The sequence below is a fragment of the Struthio camelus genome, chromosome 2 (assembly GCF_040807025.1).
Source record: "Struthio camelus isolate bStrCam1 chromosome 2, bStrCam1.hap1, whole genome shotgun sequence".
Taxonomy (NCBI): domain Eukaryota; kingdom Metazoa; phylum Chordata; class Aves; order Struthioniformes; family Struthionidae; genus Struthio; species Struthio camelus.
In genome coordinates this window covers 148,772,109-148,791,548 of record NC_090943.1, presented here as the reverse complement: position 1 = coordinate 148,791,548, position 19,440 = coordinate 148,772,109, and the positions used below count along the sequence as shown (strand labels likewise).

Here is a 19,440-nt window from a genome sequence, read left to right as displayed (position 1 = left end):
AACTGCTCCACCTCATACAAAATTGTTACTGCTAGAAGGGAGGCACAAGTAGGAGCGTCTTGAAAAAGGGAGAAGGAATGACATCGCTCTTTCTCAGTACTATCCCTTCAGCAGAAGTTAAGCACCTCATAGGCAGAGGTAGTGAGTGTTCTGAGGAAAACACAGTAGTTAATGCTGCTTATAAACACTGATAAAAATAAAGCTCCACAGTTGCTTTTAAAAATACTGTTCATACTACTTGAGTGGTTGTAGAGTACCTGCAATTCAGATTTTTTTTTTTCTTCCCCATACCCTCTCCAGTTCTAGCTGTTTCTGTCTTTTGAAAGTTGAGGGTTGGATGGATCTTGTCAAATAACTCCTTCAAGGACTGTACTTCTTCCAGTTAAGGTTACTTCAGCAGCACGTTCTTTAGTTGTACTCTTATTACCTGAGGTCAGTGATACACTTTAAGAATATGTTTACAACAGCCCTAGAGCCATCTTAAATTCATCAGCCCCGTGTAGAGCTAGAATTTGATCCAGGACTGGCTCCATGTTAATGCAGTGGCAGAGTGGTTTTAGAAGAGGAAACTGCTTAACCACTGACCTCTGTAATCTTCCACCTGAGCTCATAGGGTGACTAAGTTTAGAAATCAAGCTCTGACCATACCAAGAAAAGAAAAGAGTCAAGAATAGGTAATATGTACAAACTGTCATCAAGTTCTCACTCTCTGTCTGGCTATCCCAAATTAAAGCAAGTGTGATATGTGAGTTGAGTGGACAAGCTTTGCCACTCAGCCATTTCAAAACAAGTTCTTGAAATCCATAATTCATAATTTAAATTAGGAATGTTCGGAGTTGAACTAGTCCTGTTTGAGAATGGACTGGAATAGTCCAGCTTCCTGCATTAACACAGAAAAGGACAATTGGCCTTAAAATTCTTTTGTCAAGTCTGTAGGAGGAGGTCTTTAATTTCCATCCACTGCTCAGTATAACATGTCTTTTACTGCCCCAGTCTTGAATAGCAGTACAGAGCATTAGAGGAAGTCAGCTTCAGTACAGTCTTGCTCTGAAGCACCAAGTCCTGCTTCTGGAACTGTTCACAATGGTATTTGCTCAGTTTTCATTTCTTCTCTGTACTTTTGGGAGGTGTTATTATTCCTGCTGTAGACACTGGAGATAACTGACCTGGGGCTGTAGATGCTACTCCACTATTAACTTCTTCCTGTAGGAGAGGAGGAAGACAACAGTTTAACACATAGTACCAATCTCTACTTTTTAGTTTACAAGCCTTTCAGAAGCTCTCATACAGCCAGTACAATTCAAGTACTCCTTAGTTTAGGAACCGACTACAAAACTAGAAGGGGTGTTATGCGACAGAGTTACACCATCTTTTAACCACTCCCCCTGTAATTCTTTTCCAAGTCTCTGCTTATGACTTGTGAGTGTTCAAGTGCATCATTTCTCCCAAGACACTTAAGGCTGGGCAAAGCCTTACCTGCCAGCACCTGGCCTCGCTCACCTGAGCCACCACACCTGAGCTTACTGCAGTCAGTGGCCCCTAGCCTTTTGCTTTTCACTGGTGCCTGACGATGATCTAAATCAGAAGCAGTGTACGATGCACTGTCAAATGCCTGAATTGCCAATACACAAACCACATACCAGCATGTCCAAGTAACTTGTGTGTGTTTGGATATTATGCCGATCTTCTACTGCAACCTTCTTAAAATTCTTCAGTTTCACAGGGACTTTTCTTGTGACGCTTGCAAAAGGAACCATCCATTCTACGCATTCTGAAATGCTGTCCCAATCTAAGCCTAAAGGGCAAAACACAGTAATACATTTATAGATCATGAAGGAGTTGTACAATCTTTATTAGCTGGAATTCCAATAGGGTCATAGATTAAAACAAAACAACAACAACAAACAACGACCATACACCACATGTTAAAATACAGAAGCATCCTCCCAGGAAAACCATCCGTGCTTCTTTGCACTTGTCAAAATGTTGGGGCAGAGCAGAGGGCAGTGACCACAGGCCTCTTGAAAAAAAGCAGCTCTTTGGTGGTTAGGAAAGGAGAAAGTAACAGTTTCCCTACAGTGAATTCTTACCCAATTTAAGCCCTAGATTTAGATGCACACTAAAAGACTGCAGCATAATGTACAATTTTACAAGTTTATCTTGAGCAATGCACAAGTGCTGAATTTAGTTACATGATTCTGCTCTAAGGGACAGGCTTGTAGGAATTAGGACCAAGGAGGACTGGCTGCAAACACCACTTCAGGAAGAAAAGGAGCCAAATAATGAACTGCTAATGATCCCCAGAACAACTGGAATTCATAGGGCAGGAGCATTAGCCCAAAAGCAAAAGGCAAGAACGTGCTTGGTTCCTCTAGATAAGGTTTATGCTTCTAAAAGTATTTCCTTCTTTTTCAAGTCTTCATAATATTTGAAACAGCAGTAGGAAGGAAGTGAAACTAGGAAAACCCACAAAACAGAAGAACAAACTTAATGTCCATGTAGTTTTTGTTCCTTTGCAGCCTGATAAACCAATACGCTCTTAGCAGTTTCAGGCCCATAACAACTTTCAGAAGTCACTGCCTAACAATGCCAAGACCTTCAAAACCTTCCACTCTTACCTGAAGCTTTCTTAACTACTTCGGTTGAGGTATAGTGGCAGAGTGCAGCAGCAGCTAGTGTTCTATACTGGAAGTCCAAAGAATTCACATCCAGAATACACAGGTCTAAGAGCTGAGGAAATAAAAGAGTTGAGGAAACAAGTTACAAATTTTAACAAGAAGATACTTTAGTATAATCTTGCCTGAGAAAATGCTATGCATACACTAGTCCTCTTACAGACTATATAGCCTGTAGCACCCACATGGCTGTACTTTTTACAGTCAGTCAAATGCATCTAGTTTATCTTTGGCACCAATTTCAGTTAAAGCTGGTCTCACAGATTTATGATGCAAAACAGTTTGCTCTTCTACCAGTAACATGCAGAACAATTTGCCTGTGCAAACTTAAGTACACCTTTAAGCTCTTAGCAGAGCTCTGGAAAGGTCTTATAAATAAAAATACTTAAGAGCTCAATGAATTAGACCAGTCTTCTCTTTAGACTTTCTGAGGCTCGACACAAGACACTTCTGCAATAATTGAACTGCTCTAGTTTCAAGATAGAATCAAGCGCTTCTCAGACTGTGTTCTGGACAAACATACAAGAACATTGTTACAGATAATACAGATATACACCATTACCTGTCCGTAAACAGTCTTATGTTATCACCCTACTCTCAAGAGCTGTTGCTACTGCCTGTTGTTTGCAGAACTGTAGCGCGTAGTGGCTAGATTTGTGTTTGTCCAGTGCAGTCTTAAAATAGCTGAGAGCAGGCAAGCAAAATACACATGGGTACTTCTCCTCAAAGCTTCAGTATAAAGTTCTCTGAGAGGGTTAAATTTGCATATTCCTTTACAAAGTAATAGATGAGGTGAAACAAGGAAAAGCATTCTTTAAAGCCTTTCTGACTATAATGCATACAGTTGTGCTTGTAATTGCTCCGAAATGGTGTATTCCTATACAGCTTACGACCTACCTGTGCTATCTGAATGAATTTTTCCTGAGAATACTGAGGTAGCAGCACTTTTGGAACATCCTTCAGAGCATCCACTTGAAGATAAAGGTTCAGCCAAGAGATTATTGTCACTGGACACAGTTCCCATTTTAAAGCCTGTAAACATTAAACATTTAAGTACCTTAAACCATGCAAAGTTACTTTTGTGCTCTGATCTCTTTTCTCAGACCTCCCCTCCTGAGTTAGCACATCTTATCCACAGGTTCTTGAAAGATATTAAAGAGTCCCTACAATTTCAAGTACAAATACTCTTTTTAGATTACATTCTTACTACTTTTTGAAAAGGCTGGATTACAATCAGCACAAAAGCACGTTTATCTCAATCCTTTTACTATACCCACACAGTTGAATCTCGCCTCTCTTTCCCATTCAGAAATTGGCAAAGTAGAATGTTTCCCTCAAAATGCGTGAACCTGCAGCTAGCATCTACTGGCTAAGGAAGAAAAAGTGCATAAAAGAATTCTGCAACAGTAAAAATAGATCCTTTCCAATATGAGGAGTGTTGAGTTGTATGTGCCACTTCTTTGCCTAATTCTTCAAGAGGCTCCAGCTCATGGACAGTGAGGGACCGGACCTTAGCCAGCGCAGTACATTTCAGTAACAGCCTTCTGGTTTATCCTGTAGCTAGCTTTACTTGCCAAGAGCCTTCCTTTCCGTACAAGCATGAGAAACTTTTCTTTTTCTAGCAGATCACAAATGGGGACTTCAGCCCAACCACAGCCTTTAGGCTGTTTACACAATGAACAAGAAGGTTTCATTGTTTTGCAGAAAGAGGGACATTACTAGAGATGTTCCATCTGTGAGCAAGTAAATTGCATTAAAACACAAGGCTCAACCGGACACTCATCCAGCCAGTCCTTATAAGAATAGTGAAGTTATTACCTTTAACATAATAAGTTCCATTCTTATTATATCATCTTCACTGCAAGCACCATCAGTGACATAAGCAAATTCTTGAATTTTAGGAGCGTAGATTTCCTTTCAAGAGAGAAGTGGGGAAAAAAAAAAAAGTCAAGATCAGAGTGGCTTAGGATTCCAGGAAAGCTTGAAAAGATATCAGTAAATACTTCTAGTCCATAACATTTCTCATGCTAGAACAGCATTTTCCTGGTTATATGCAGTGACTTGAAAGCTTACAGGATAGGAGATACTGAAAAGTAGACGACTATGTTATCTGTTGTATAACAGATGACAAATTTATTGCAACCAATTTAGCTGTTGGGGAAATAAACGCTGACCAAACAGTCAGAACAGCTTTTCACTTATTTTGCCTTCTACTCAGCCATTCTATCTGATGTAAGAACATACACGATTCCATTCTTTGAGCACTTTGCTGCATTAGAAAAGGCTTGCTAATACAAATTTAGGCACAATGTCAGTTAGTGCTAGCATAATTCCACAGATAAAAATAGCTGGAAAAAGATGGGAGAAAAATCCCACTGTAGCTTGCCAAGCCATGGTGCATAGACAGTTAACAAGAAATTTTTGCTGAGCTAGTTCATGCCAGTTCAGGCCACATTTAGGTAAGTATGTCGGCAGAAAAGCCACCTTGCCACTAGAACTGCTTCTGCCCCAGCTGGCTCCGCAGCCAGGCTGTGCTAACACGTACACGCTAATGGCACATACGCTTCCTTAGGATAGACACATGCTTATAGGGTCAACACCTTGCTTTTGGCGCACCAGCTAGGTCAGGGGTTTTGCAAGCATTAAGAATTCATATCCTAAATTTTCATCTCAGTTTAGCCTGTCACGCACTATAGCGTATTCAGAGGAGACACGAAAATACGCTGTTGGCTCGTAACTAGCGTGCAATGCCATGCATCACCACCAGTGCATTGATTTCATTACCTTTCAAAGACGACCACCCCACTAACCTGGTTTAGAGGCATATCACATTGTTGTACAGGCAGTTTGAGACTTAGGCTTGGTTTTGTTTAAGTCCCACACCCATTCCTGAAGTTGTTTGCTAATTGCTGTATATTTGGAAAAAGACAAAGTAAAACCACTCCTAGCACATTCACATACCTTTTAAGTTTGTGGTCTCCTTCCCTGCTGCTGAGGAAAGGAAGACAAAGACTACAGTCCAAGAGATTGACACATGAACCACTGCTTTGCTGAAGGAAAAGGCAAAAATTTCCCCTTCTGACCTTCAGTGTTATATATGTGCAGCATCAAGTTCAAAAGACTCATACAAAAGAAACAAATTTTAGTTATTCCAAATGTAATATCTTCCTCCCTGTAACAGGGCTTCTTACCTCAAGTTTGGAGGCAATGAACAATGAGGTAATTCCTATGAGCTGAAGCATGCTCTTGTTAATGTTCTTTTGTGTCAACATGAATCTATCAAAAAAGTCTTGAGCTAGGTAGAAGGTTTCCCTGTGGAGTGCATACACCTCACATACCTAAAACAGGAGAAAAAGAATCTATTCTGTATTCCATTACAAAAATCGACATAGGCACATTGGAGTATTCAAGTTTTAGCAGCAAATCACTATATACACCATTTTATCTTTTGCACAGATATAAACCATATAGGTTGTTAGGTGACAATGAACAATATGGAACTAGGAGAAATATTTTCCACACTCCCACCTAAACACCCACTATCCGTGATGCGGTAACATATTTCCAAAGTGCACATTTCCAAGGGCACAGAGAATCTAAATATCATCCAGTTTACTTAAAAACAAGTACAAATAATTTGCCAGAAGTTCTCCAACAAAAAAGAAAGCCTCATAAAAATAAAAGCAAGTCAAGCACTCACTTGATTCATCAAAAATACCTCAGGCTCAAACTTCAAGCTGTATCCTTCCCATATTCCTAGCAGGCCTATCCCAGGGCAAAACCCCTGGACGACTTGACATCTTTGACTCTAAAGAAAGTAAGCCCGGAACCTCTTGCCCTTATGTGCTCGGCTGGCAAGACAGGAACACTGCCTACGGCCGCTTCGAAACACTAGCGGCCTCGCTGCATGCTACCAGCAGGAATAAAATTGTAAGAACAGCCATTTACCTCCAGCTGCAGGTTTCCTTGGCAAGGAGTTAAAAAAAGGACTTGCATAGAATCAAAGTGATTCCAGTGCAGTTCAACAAAAAAGGAAAGGAGACGTCCCTGACCTGGGAATCTTATACAGGAGCCCTACTTTCTCCTCTCTAACTGAATTTGGGCAGACCTTCCACAGCTCTAGCTTATCAGTGACTTTGTATCTCTTCCACAAGTTAGGTATCTATAAATTACTTTAAATCTACTTAAGAGTCAATAGGGAAAAAACATCCAATAAGTAGTTCCCAAGTAGGTCTGAGTTTCCTGCTCCACTTCATTATTCCCCTTGCATGCAAAGTCAGAATCACATCACTACTTCCAGCTATTTCATAAGAGAAGGCCGAAAGCCCATTTGTGGGTTACATCCCTTCCTGGTGCTCGAAAAATGTAACTAGCTGTAACAATAACGTCACAGCTCATTCTTTCAGAGCTGACCCAATATATGTCAACTAATGTGCTAACATGACATGATTAACAATTGCTCCAAATAAGACTCAGAGCTTAAAAAAAAATGCAGGGACTAGATTCAAAGAATGAACAAGTATAGTTTTAATAAAGTTGTATGTGCCAAATGTAAATAATGATGCCTGGTCATGTATAGTAAAACATTAAACATTAGTTATGAAGTCACAGAAGACAAAATTAAGAGCTACTGGAGGATTCTTGAAGTTGCTATGATTTTATTCTGCTGTGGCATATACTGTTACGATAACGATATCCATTTTGATGTTTTTGTTTGGAAGCTGGATGACTTCCTAACAGTAGTCCAGATTAAAAATATATATATGTGCCCAATTCAAAGGTGGTAAGCAAGTTAGATATTAAAAGAATTAGTGAAGTATCACTATTTGAATCACTTTAATATTCAGTTTGTGTTTAAAGAAACAAACACACACACACACACACAAACACACACTTTCCTTTGAAGCTCCCTGTTGTTAGTCCTGTTCCACCAATAAAGCCAAAGCATGACTGCCAGTATAACATTTGCTTCCATGGAGTACTTGACATGGACTTGATAAACTCTGCAAGATCCCCTCTGCAGATGGGCAAGGACTGCATGATTCAAAGGTCGCTTTTGGCAGCAGCAATTAAGTATCCTCAATACAAAGTTCTTGGAAATGACTCTAGAACATAGCTCTCTGTTTAGAACATAGCTCTCTGTTTAGAACATTAATATTCTCTCATATAGGGTTGGCTGCCAGATTGAGAACTTCAAACTATTCTAGTTTCCAAACACAGCCAAAGTACAGTAATTAAACAGCAGCATGGGTATGGTTTATTTGTAATCCTTTTCAAAGAAGGACCTGTTTACATCAAGAGCTTTTAGATGTTTGCCACTAATGCAGCGCTTGTTTCTGCTCTTCACAAGATACAAATAAAGATCTACTATTAAGTCAGAAAAGAATAGCGTCAGTGGCTGACACCTAAAGGCTCTTGATACAGACAGGGCCAGAGCGATAGCTCAAGGCCCCAAACCAGGTGCAGTTGTCTCAAGAACGGGATACATTCTAACACGGTTAAAGTCCCATAAATAATCTCACTTTGGCAATTTCAGCACATTGTCTTTGAAATCAGATTTAATTTTATTTCTCTTCTTCCCAGTAAGCTAGACAATATTATAAAGAACAAAAATTTAGAACTTACTTGCTGCCCTGCCTGGAAGGTTCAACATCTCCTGCCAGGAAAAGCTGAATGTAACTCACCAAGAGGATCAAGAGTAGTAACTTGTAACCCTTTTGTTGCAAACTGTTTTTGCCATTACAATTACAGTATATTTTGCTATTAGATCTTTTATGTAAGAACTTTGCTTTTATCTGCCAACTTCATAGGCATAACACACAGTAAAGCAACTTAAAAGACACACCTCTAGGAGCCAGTCTAGCAGTATTGATCTCATGTGCGGTTGCAAGCTAGAATGCAGCGATGTGAAATGCTTGCAATGAGCGTATCTGTTCTCCTTTTTCAGGATGTTGAGCCAGACATCTTTGGAATTTCCCCAGCTACGGAATGAAGTTGCACAAAGCATTGTAAGTATATTTACACCTTCACAAAGGGTATAAAAACATTATTTATTGTTTACAGATATTCAGGAACAAAAAGAAAAAGAATTCTGCACACCAAAAAATCCTTTTATTAATTAGAAAACTGCAGGCATACTTTCAATGCTTTACATCACCACAACAGCAGCTTGCCAAGATTATCCACCAGTCCAGTTTTTAAAGAACAGCCAATAAAACTCAGCATATACATCAAAAAGTTGCACATACAACCAGAATTTCCTATTTTGCCAGTTATGTGGCCATTAACACACAAAGTGCAGGCAGCCATTTTAAAATTTGGCTTTCTAGGGTGTAAGGTAAAAAACAAAATGCCTCCAACACCCCTCCCCCCTAAAAAACACATAGCCCACTTCAGTGCAAGAAAAACAGTTACTCATCTTTCCTTTCCTAGTCTACCTTAAGGTTCAGAAACACGCTATTATGACAAAAATTGAGTTCTTGTTTATTGCTAACCTATGATTTATTAGCACTGAAGTCTACTTGGGAAAGAGAAAGGGGATGCCTATATCACTACTGTGGTGTGGTTTTAATTTGGAGTTACGGTCATTATGGATTGGTGCGGTTTTTTTCTTAACTATACTTCTCATCCTACAGTTACTAAGGAGAACAGCACGTTATTCAGTGTAATGTTGATTTCCTATTGTTATTTTTGGACTTAAATATTTACTTTTCCCCAAGTAAAAGCAGAGAGAAATTAACAAACTGTCACATTGCCCCACAAGTTCCAACTCAAATCAATCCCGCTTTACTGCCATTGTAAACAAACAAACGCTGCAGAAATACTTTCTTGTTGAATACACAAGTCTCTCCATCAAAAGCAGGCAGGCATCAAGAAATCCTCTATCACGATCTGCCTGCAGCAGCTAGGAAAGCACGCAGAAGGCAGGAGAGTAAATGACCCCCTCATTTGGCTAATTGGAAAAGATGAAGCTCAGCTTTAACATATGCCTACCAACAAGGGGTAAATAGGGATGATGCGACCCTGTGTATGGAATTCTGTATCCGGACATATCTTTGGGATCCAACAGTTTGCAATAGCTTCCTAAAGCAGTACATGGGATTCTCCTAGCCACCACATTTTTTACTATTTTGGTCTCAGCTTTCCAACACTTTAAAATGCGATTTAAAAGGTACTCTTCTTTAAAGTACAGTTCAGCAACATATAGCAGGTTTGGGAGTAACACTGAGAGAGAACACTCAAGTTTGCAACTCAGTGACAGAGAGTATAAGAGACCTACTGCTTTGCACAGGGGCAAGAAGCGTCACCAAATAAAAACAGGGCTTCAGGTTCTGTTTCTTTCCCCATTCACCTCAGCAGTTCTCCACAAAGTTGCCACAATTTCATTCATATCCACAACAAACATTTTTGTTTCATTAAATATTACGTTGAAACAAACGGCAACCAAGATACTAACACAGCTGAACGTCCAAAACATTCAAGAGTTGTAGAATCCTATTTAGTTATCTAGTCTATCCCTCTGCAGGAGGAAAGCTGTTTCCTTCAGTACAGTTAGCCTACCAACATTAAAGATTTGCAAGAAAAGTCTGCTCTACAGTGTGATTATCCTTTCCTCTTCAGCAGTATCTTCATAAAACATGTTGCCTCTGCAGTGCCGCCCGCTGGACTAAAAAGACTAGAACTGCAACTGCACCAAACATATCGGCATTGCATTAGTAAGCTACCTGCAGAGTGATAGCACCACCGGTTACTTGTGTATTTCAGTTCTTAAAGAAAACATAGCTTAGTACTTTGGCCTGTTTTTCACTCAGCACTCAAGGAAGCTTAGTTCTAACCCACTATGTTCACGAATTTTAAGACTGGCCCTCAGTGCTAAGTTACAAGAGGATGGCTCTGAAAAGAGGAAAATTCTCTCTCACTGCTTTTAAAAATGCACTGGAAAGAGTAGAATTTGTCTTTTTTGGGCAAGCATTGAATTGTTTGTGGGACAAGGAGACAAGCAGAGGAACGGGCTGATTACTGCCCACTGTTATGTGAACGCTATACAACAGATTCTGCTATGGTAATTCAACATACTTGATAAAATATCAAAACTGGAACATCCGGAAAACTTACTTGAGTTCAGGCAAAGGTGATGGATTTATGAAGAGGTTTCTGAACCTGTATTTTTTGAATCTGGAGAAGTCAGTGGTTACAGATTCCTTATGAGGTGTTTCAATAATTATGCAAGGCGAGACGCCTCCTGTTATCGTGGGCGGCCAACAGCTCTACAACAGAAACAAGTTATCAGTTATCTTTTAAATGTTGATTTTACTACAATAGCAAAAGGGGCGAGATCTAGATTATAGTAACAACAACAATACATGTATCGTGCATCAGCCTTTTTGGACTTGAGCATTGATTTAGAAGCACAGGTGAAGTGAAAGATTAAATGCTAGCAAAGCCTTTTGTATCCAAGAGGCAGAACCTGAACATATGCTTTTGACAAGTTCAGGGAATTCAGCTTTGAGGAAGAGATTACGCATGAGTTTGTGAACCCATGCAGAGTCAACCCATTGCTAGAGCTGCTCAGTTACAGTACATAAGGAAGAGGCACTCATTGCTACTAGAGAATAGGACGTTTGGTTCATTAGCTTGCTGGTCCTACTATCTACTTATTCACCCAGCGGGAAAAGAAAGGAGGGGGTGGAGAGTCTACTGTCTCTCAGTGGAAATTCAGCAACTCGTTATCTTCCAATTAAGTACTCCAGGGAGGAACCACCCATCTCAGCTCCAGAGCTAGATACTCACTGAGTGAGCAGCAGCTGTGAACTATCTATCTCAGCCTGCCGAGGCCAAATATGGGATGCAATGACTCAAAAGGAGACGAGCCCAAAGTTATTCATGCAGAGAACTTCAAAGGAGGAATTCCAAATTACTTTAGTTAACTCTCTAACTTGTTTCACTTTCTTCTTTGGTTGTCTTCTCATTTGTATTGATTATGCACGTCAAACGCGTGGAGCATATGTTATGCTGTAATGGCTGACAGCCTTTAAAATGGTGACACAGAACATAAATTACATTCTGCTGAATTAGGTAGGATCCTATTCACAAAGGGTGGGAACACCTGCCCCTGTACACAACAGCTTTTCCTACAGAGCTGTGTTTGCAAAAAAGTAAACTATGTATGATCTCCTTAGTATATCCAAACCTCTTTGGCTAAATTAAAGTACCCAAGGATGAAGTTACATAGTCTAGCCGAGCTGATCTAAGAGCACACTGCCACCAGAAAAATGGAGATCCTGCTGCTTCTTCTGTCCTTTGATCCTTACTACACAGGTCTCACTCCTTCCTTTTTAATCAGCTTTGATGCTTGCCAGACACTCTGCTAGGTTGATTCAGCTCACTAACCTGGTAGAACATCACTCACTTTTTAATGCCAAATTATCCAGATTGAACCTGCATATTGCATCACTTAAAGAGCACCAAAAATGAGGGCAAGGCAGGGAAAGGAGTGAATGGCTGGCCACCAAGGAGTAGGAGATGAGGTGAGCAGGACTTCACCCTTTCAGCAAAGGTGAGTCACGCCATGCGATTTCATCCCAAGTACAATTTACAAACTCGGGTAGTGCTTTCCCACCAAAACTTTCAAGGAAAACTTCACAATCAGAAGAGCTTAACTACACAGATTTCCTTCACTACAGTTAGCTATTAGTCTTATTTGGTTAAAGAAGAGATCAACAGCATAACTGCAAGTGAGATTGTTTGCAAGAGGACATTATATTACTAATTCACTTTGTTTTAAAGTACTGTAACCCTCCTCCTTTGGTTTAAGAGTGGCCTATTTCAAGTTGTAGCAGATTCCTAAATTGATTTAAATAACTTTAAAAATTGTTAAATGAAAGTAAAGAGCATCCACATGGTTGTGAGTATTAAGGTGTGGCTTCAAGCCCATTTAGTTAAGTTAAACAAGTGCAATGGTCCTGTTTAGACTTGCCTCTAGGCCTTACTTGATTTGCATATGGTATTATTCTGCCATATCTGGTTTCATTCTAACTTTTACACCTAACCTTTCTCTGCAGCAGCTTCCACATTGAAGGACCCTCCTCTATCTACAATAAAACTGGGCATAAAAAGCAGAAACAAATAAAGAGAAGCTAAAGGTGTAAAGCACCTATACTTTCTACCTCTGGAAGGTAGAAGCTTTCCCTATCCAATACTTCCTGGTGTGGAATGCCGCACACCCAGCAGTATAAACCAGAGGAACTCCCTCACCTAATTTGGTATTCAGGATTGAATTACCTTAATCTCATATTGATGTTTTTTAGCAATTTTTCCATCTTCTCTTTTCTTTATCTCCTGCTGAGAGAAGAGATGCGTGTCAATAGACAGACATACCAATCAGCACACCCACCTCTACAGCTAAAGCGAACGGTCAGCGTTCCTGTCCCGCTTTGGAAAGTTAGAACTCAGTAGAGGGAAGACTCCCCCACTCAAGGGCACTGGCAAGCTTGCAAAATTATTTTTTCAGTGCTTCCAAACTGGTTACCTCTGCTGTCCTCCTTTTTCTGGTCTGGAGGTGTTCTGGTGCCTGCAGTTCTTCTGGAGACTCTTCCTGACATGACAGCGGCTGCTGCTGCTTGGCTTGCAAACGGCTACTGCAAAGGGCAAAAAGACACGCAACGTCAGGAGAACGGCAGTCTAAACAGATTCAGATCAGCTCGGTATGTTACGACGCTGACAGTTTACCTGCGTCTTGACATCTTCTTTGGGTTGCAAGATCTCCACCTGGACCAAAGGAATAACATAAATTCAGTTCGTGCCTCCGAGAAAAGTTGGGACACCAAATTCGGCACTTAGTCCGAGGGCAACCCATGCAGCACGATTTACACAGTTCGGATGCAGGTATTTTCACTGGTGCAAAGAACACCTCGGCACATTACGTCCACGGTGTGCCACCACGCACACCTCCACGGCCCGCAGAGGGCTACGCCCGTGAAGCGGGTTACGCAGCGCCCATCCAGAGATGGGTGGGGTGGGTGGGTGCCACCGGGGGTCACGGGTAGCAAAAGCGGGGAGTGTGCTGGGGGGGGGGGGGGGGCGGGAAGCGCTGCCAGCGACCCCCGCGCCCCGCCGGAGGGGCCCCGCGAGCAGGGAGGCGGAGGGGCGCGGGCCGGCCCGCACCCGCGGGGGGCGCCGCGGCCGCCCGCGCTCCGGCGGCCCCGCACGGCCCGTTCCGCGCCAATTTGCACAGAGCGGGAGGCGGCGGGAGGCGGCGCCGCAACGCGCCGCCGGGAGTTTTTTGGGGACGGGGGGGGGGGGCTGAGACACCACCTCCACCCGCGCCCCCCCCCCCCCCCGCAGACCCGCCGCCCTCCCTCCCTTCCCCCCCCCCCCCCCAGGGAGCAGCACCCACAGCCGGGACCCCCCTCCCCCCACCCGGCTCCCGCCCTCCGCGGCTCCCTCCCAGGGGGGGCCGCCAGGGGCCGAGGCAGGCGGCAACCCCCCCCCCCAGCCCTGCCCTGAGCGGGGCCCAGAGCCCCCCCTGGGCCGCCCCGCCGCGGGGATTTTTTTTTTGGGGGGGGGGGGGAGGGGGGTCGACGGCCAGACGGGGTCAGCGCGCCAAGCGGCCCGGCCGCCCCCCACCGCGCCCTCCACAACCGGCCGGGTGGCGGCGGCCCCCCTCGACCCCCCCCGGCGGCGGCGAGGCGGGCGGCGGGGGGGGGGGGTCATGGCGGGCTCCCGCCGACAGCCCTTCCCGCTGCCCCGCTCCCGCCGGCGGGCAGCGGCCGGCCCGCCCCGGCCTCCACCCCCCCCCCCCGCGCCCCAACGCCCCCTCCCCGGGGCAGGGGGGGTTCCGGGGGGGCCGGATGGGCCCCGCTCGGCCGGGTCCCCCCTCCCCCCCGCCTCTCCTCAGCCGCTCTCCCTCCAAAACGGTGCCCGGGCGGGCGGGCATCCCGCCGCGCCGCTCCCGCCGCCCCCAACCGGCCGCGCCGCCGCCGCCCCCCTCACACCGGCACCGGTACCGGCTCCGCGCCCGCCCGCCATCCGCGACCACCGGGGCCGGTACGGCCGGTACCGCCGGCATCACCATCAGTATCGGCACCGCCGCCCCCGGCACCGCCGCCGCCCGCTCCCACAGAGGGAAATATGAGGGGGGGGGAAGGGGGGGGAGCGGCGCCCCGCACACCTCACCGCCCGCCGCTGCCCGGGCCGCGCTGCTCAGCTGGCGCCGGCGCCAAGCGCCTATATAGCGCGGCCCGGGCGCGGCGCTGCGCATGTGCGAGAGCCGCCGACAGCTCCCCCGCCCGCCATCCGCCCGCCGCGCGCCCGCCTCGCCCCCGGCGCCGCCCCCTCGCCCCGGGCCCGCCGGCCAGCGGCCCCCGCCCGCCCGCCGCCGCCGGCCCCCCGCCCGCCGCCCTGCCCAGCCCCGGCCTCGGCCCCAGCCCCCCCCACCGCGCCCGCCCGGCCCGGCCCGGCCCGGCCGCAGGTAGCGCGGTGCCGGGAGGCGGAGCGGCCGCCGCCGCCGCCGCCCTGCCCTACCTTGCCCTGCCCCGCACCGCACCGGCCCCGGTGCCCGGCCCCGCCGGCGGGGCAGCCCGGCACCGTCATCCCGATCCGCCGCTCCGCGCCGGGCGCTGCCCGCCGGCTGCCCTCGCGCGCCGCCGAGCCCGGCGCAGGCCGCCAGCTCCGCCCCGGGGCGGGGCCTCCGCCCGCTCCCGCCAATGGGAGCCCCGCGCTCCGCAACAACGTGGAGCGGGCGGCAGAATGTAAACAGAGCGCGGCGGCGGCGGCGGCGGCAGCGGTGTGCGCGCCCTGCGCGGCCCCGCCCCGCCCCGCCCCACTCCCGCCGCGCGGCTGCGGCTGCGGCCTGCGGGCCGCGCCCGGCCCCTCCCGCCAGCGCCGCGCGCCCTCGCCGAGTGGGGGCCGGGCGGGTGGCCCTGCGCTGCCCCGCGGCACCCCCGCCTCAGTGGCAGCCGCCTGTACCCCACCAGTGACACCCCATGCCCGCGTGCGATCAGCCCGCTGCCCCCACACGGACACCGCGTTTCCGTGGGGTCAGCCCTCCGCCTCACTGTGGGGGATCAGCCCGCACTGCCCCCCCCACACGTCTCTGTGGGGTCGGATCACTGACCCACTGACGCTATTTCTTTGTGGGATCGGTCTGTTGCCTCCCCACTGACACCCCGTTTCCACGTGGGACCGGCCCACTGCCCCCCAGGGACACCCCGCTGCTGCGGGGCCGGCCTGCTGCCAGTCCTTGCTCCATGCTCCCCACAGAGCGGGGGTTTTTGCCCAAGCCCCCACCGCCGCCGTGGGGGAGCAGCCGCCAGCTCAGCTCCGGGGCCTCCCCGACACACCGTCCCTCTCTCAGATATTGCCCTGTGTTTAACTGCAGAGGAATTGGTCCTACTGGGAAAGGGATGCCCCTCAGCGCGGTGTCCTCGGCAGGCCTGCCCCCTCCTGTCACTCTCCCTTGGGGGTCCTGCGCCGCCCCGGCGGGGGCAGCACGGCTGCGGGGCAGCGCCTGGCCCCGCGAGCAGATCGTACCCAAGGCCGAAGTCTCCCCTTCGATGCCAGGGACTCAGACTCCAGGTCGCAGCATTGCTAGAAGGCTGTTTACCTCTTTTTTTTGTTTGTTAGTTAAATGCTAAAAGCTTCACACGGCCCAAAAAGCCAGTTTTGACCCAAGTTCTTCGTAAAGCAGTCACGGCAGGACGACCGGGGTCCCCGCGGCATGACGACATTCAGCCTTTTCAGAGCATACTCATTAAACATATCCTCCCCTTGAAACCATCCCTTGCCTTGCTCTTCCCCTTCAGCATCACAGACCTCTTCACAGACAGCTGGCATCCACTTGAAATTATTCAAGAATAAGATGAATGAGTCCAGCAGGGACAGTCCTTGCCTGAATTAAGAGCTAGTTTCGTTAGGAACTGATAATTACATATAAGCTGCTTGTCAGCAAGGACTTGACAAAAGTTAAACCGGAACAACTTCTTTTTTTCCCTAGCATCCTCAGCACAGGTTGCGCGCGGAGGCAAGGCTCCAGCTGGAGGGCTGCACGCAGCCACGTGGCTGGTGGCAAACGACCTCCTCTCGCCATGCAAAACGCGCGCTCCGGACCAGCCCTGAGAGAAGCTACAGCTGCCTTCAAGTACATCTACTTCGTCAACACTGTCTGCACTTCTGCTTTTTCTTTTCCCTAGTGTAATACTCTTGAAGAGTAAACACAGTTGTCACCTTCATGCATTAAAATACCTGTTTTAAGAACTAATCATGATAGCCAGGTTTTGGTGCTTACCTCATAGCTTTGACATTTTAAAGGAGGAAAACGAAACAAAACAAAAAACCCAACAAAGTCCACCAAAGGTGGAGATGTCACGACAGAGTCACTAACAGTGGTTCAACAGATTACAAGTCCTGGGCCACAAGGGCCTTGTGTCAATTGTGGGTGCTTATAACACCTAACAGAGTAGGCACCTTGATTCTTGCAAACTTCAAGCAAAGCACTACGTGTGACAGTAGCTTAGCTGGATGTTGCAGGCATCCAGTCTCCTCAGCTCTGCAAAAAGCCTTATTTTCCAGACCTTGCCATGAAGAAAGTCTTCTAGCTGTGAATCAAAAGAGAAGAAAAAATAGTCTCATCTGCTCATGCCTACTGGCACTTGGAAACAATCTTTATGAACTCTCTATAGTGCACCAATTCACCCCAAGAAATGTGATTCCTTGTCACAGTCCATAACTTCACAAAGAATGAATTCTTCTATAAAAAATTCGGGATGTCTGCACTAACTGCGGGAAAGTGTTAAATTTGTCTATGCAAGAATATGCTGCAATGTTCATGTGCATTACTAACTGTCATGTTCTACCTGTCCACTGCAGACTGCCTGTCCAGGTTTTATGCATCTTGTCCACAGTGAACTTTTAAAATATCTGTATCAGCTAGCAGATATCATCTAAGAAGAGGTAACATCAGCTACAACAGGAAGAAAGCTAATCTAAGGTAGGGCCAGCACTCGGGTTCATTCCACTTAACACTACGCACTTTCACGACGCCTAAAGCAAATACAGCTTCCAGCAAGGAGCTCTGCCGGTTGAGCTCCGCCAAGCTCCGAAAATAAGATATGAACTGTCTTCTAGAAGGGCGTTTCCCACTCCACCGACTATAGAGGGAATGCAGTTGCCTAAGATTTGTGTGAATTTTCACCTAAATCTGACCTTGAGCCTTCCACTGACTTGCTGAAGTTCGAACCATGGCCACATCCAACTTGTCAGGAAGAACTGGAGTTTTATGAACCCAGCCAACGAGGAAAGAGAGACAAAGCATCTTGTTCCTAACACAAAGCTCAGCCCCTCGTTGGTGTCAAATCAAGGCTCCCTCCCAGCCAACCTCAAATCAGCAAAGCAGTTTTGGTACATTAGGAATAAATACTGTGGTACACCGTGAAAGGGAAGTCCAGGATATTATGAAATGAACATTATTTTTAAATTGAATGGATTAGGCATACTGGTCATAGTACAAAGAGTAAAATGACTACAATGCTGGTTTTTCCACACCTTTTGCTGCGCGCTGTCGTAGGTTGTGTGCCACAGAATTTGTATTTTTACTTCAGTAGTGGAAGATGCACAAGACCCTCTAAGTATTCTTGGCATTGTCAGCAGTTTCTCCCATAAATATTGGCCAGCAGAGAGAAAACAAAAGTTAACATGCAATAAAATCATACTGCAGATGATAAAATTATGCTTTTAATGCAAGCTAACATGCTAACCTTTTGATATGGCAATAAAACTGAAGTGACTTAGTCTACGCTAGGACATTTCCAAATGAGTTGACACACTACATCCTCTTTCATTGTGTGGGTGCCTCCTTAGAGGGAGAGGTTTAAAAGAGGAGTTTTAGACTGCTTGAAAAACACTTCACTTACTAAGTAGCGTTTGTACTGGGATCCTGTAATCCTTTTAGATTACTCTAGTGCTTTTCAAATTTTTCATACCACCACTTGTAGAAGTTTTCCATCGGAGGTGTTAGCCCCACTGGAAAAGGTGGGAAAAACAGGACCTTCCTCACAAGTTTACACAGCTGAAGTTGCTTTTCTTGGTTATCTTTCATGGATCTCTTTGAAGGGAAAGCACAGATTGAAAAAAGCACAGATTGAAAATTGTGCTTTGAAAAATTGAAAATCCTGTGGATCAGTCCAATTTCTAAGTGTGCTTAATACTGCTCTTCCCCCAGAGCTCCTGAATGCACCTGATAGTTTCCAAAGAAGGAAGCAGCATTTCATTATAAGCAGAGCTCACTTGGGGCATCTGGACTCTCCTCCGCTGTGATTCTGATCAACGCACAAAATTACACTGAACACTGGCCCCATATTCCCATTTTGTTGCAGTAGACATTTTAGTGTGGTCATTTGTTCGGGCTGCTATACTTTGTCTTTGAGTCGTGTCTAGGTTGTCAAAGCATTGGAAAGCACTGACTGGGTTGTCAAGCAAAGGAAATCACATGCTCCAGGACTCTGTGTGAATAAATAACACTCCTCTAAAGGCAACACACTTTACTCTTTGCAGAAAAAATAAACTGGCTCCAGCTACATAGGCTAAGCGAAGGACCATTCCGTGTTTATGTCACTCCTAAAGAGGAATCCTTTAACAGGAAGTTCTACCCTTCCCAAGCTGTAGTGTTTTTCTGATGTTGTTGAACAGTGTGGAATTTCTTGAAATCTTGAGAAGGACTTTGTTTTCTGTTAGATCCTATAAAATTCTAGTACTTTCATATTTGCTTCAT

The 19,440-nt window shown here is 46.1% G+C and overlaps 1 protein-coding gene and 1 long non-coding RNA gene across 6 annotated transcripts; one reads left to right on the top strand and one right to left on the bottom strand.

The window, feature by feature from the left end:
- Window positions 1–957: 957 nt before the first annotated feature.
- On the bottom strand, window positions 958–15,356 carry CCNE2 (cyclin E2). Of its 5 annotated transcripts, none has more exons than XM_068933016.1 (12): window positions 15,198–15,356; window positions 13,404–13,442; window positions 13,204–13,312; window positions 12,957–13,016; window positions 10,791–10,942; window positions 8,521–8,656; window positions 5,867–6,013; window positions 4,494–4,589; window positions 3,573–3,707; window positions 2,619–2,730; window positions 1,641–1,795; window positions 958–1,203 (listed from the first exon to the last, which is right to left on the bottom strand). In XM_068933016.1, the coding sequence occupies exons 2-12, from the start codon at window positions 13,415–13,417 to the stop codon at window positions 1,102–1,104; spliced, it is 1,218 nt and encodes a 405-aa protein (XP_068789117.1). In that variant the 5' UTR covers window positions 13,418–13,442; window positions 15,198–15,356; the 3' UTR covers window positions 958–1,101. The 5 variants fall into 5 exon arrangements, with proteins under 5 accessions (XP_068789117.1, XP_068789115.1, XP_068789118.1 ...); XM_068933014.1 differs by lacking the exon at window positions 15,198–15,356 and adding an exon at window positions 14,845–14,940; XM_068933017.1 differs by lacking the exon at window positions 15,198–15,356 and adding an exon at window positions 14,845–14,940 and having other exon boundaries at window positions 12,957–13,013.
- LOC138066070 (uncharacterized) lies at window positions 8,623–12,928 on the top strand. The gene is made up of 3 exons (XR_011139275.1): window positions 8,623–8,683; window positions 12,107–12,231; window positions 12,737–12,928. It is a non-coding gene; the product is annotated as an uncharacterized lncRNA (long non-coding RNA).
- Window positions 15,357–19,440: the final 4,084 nt, after the last annotated feature.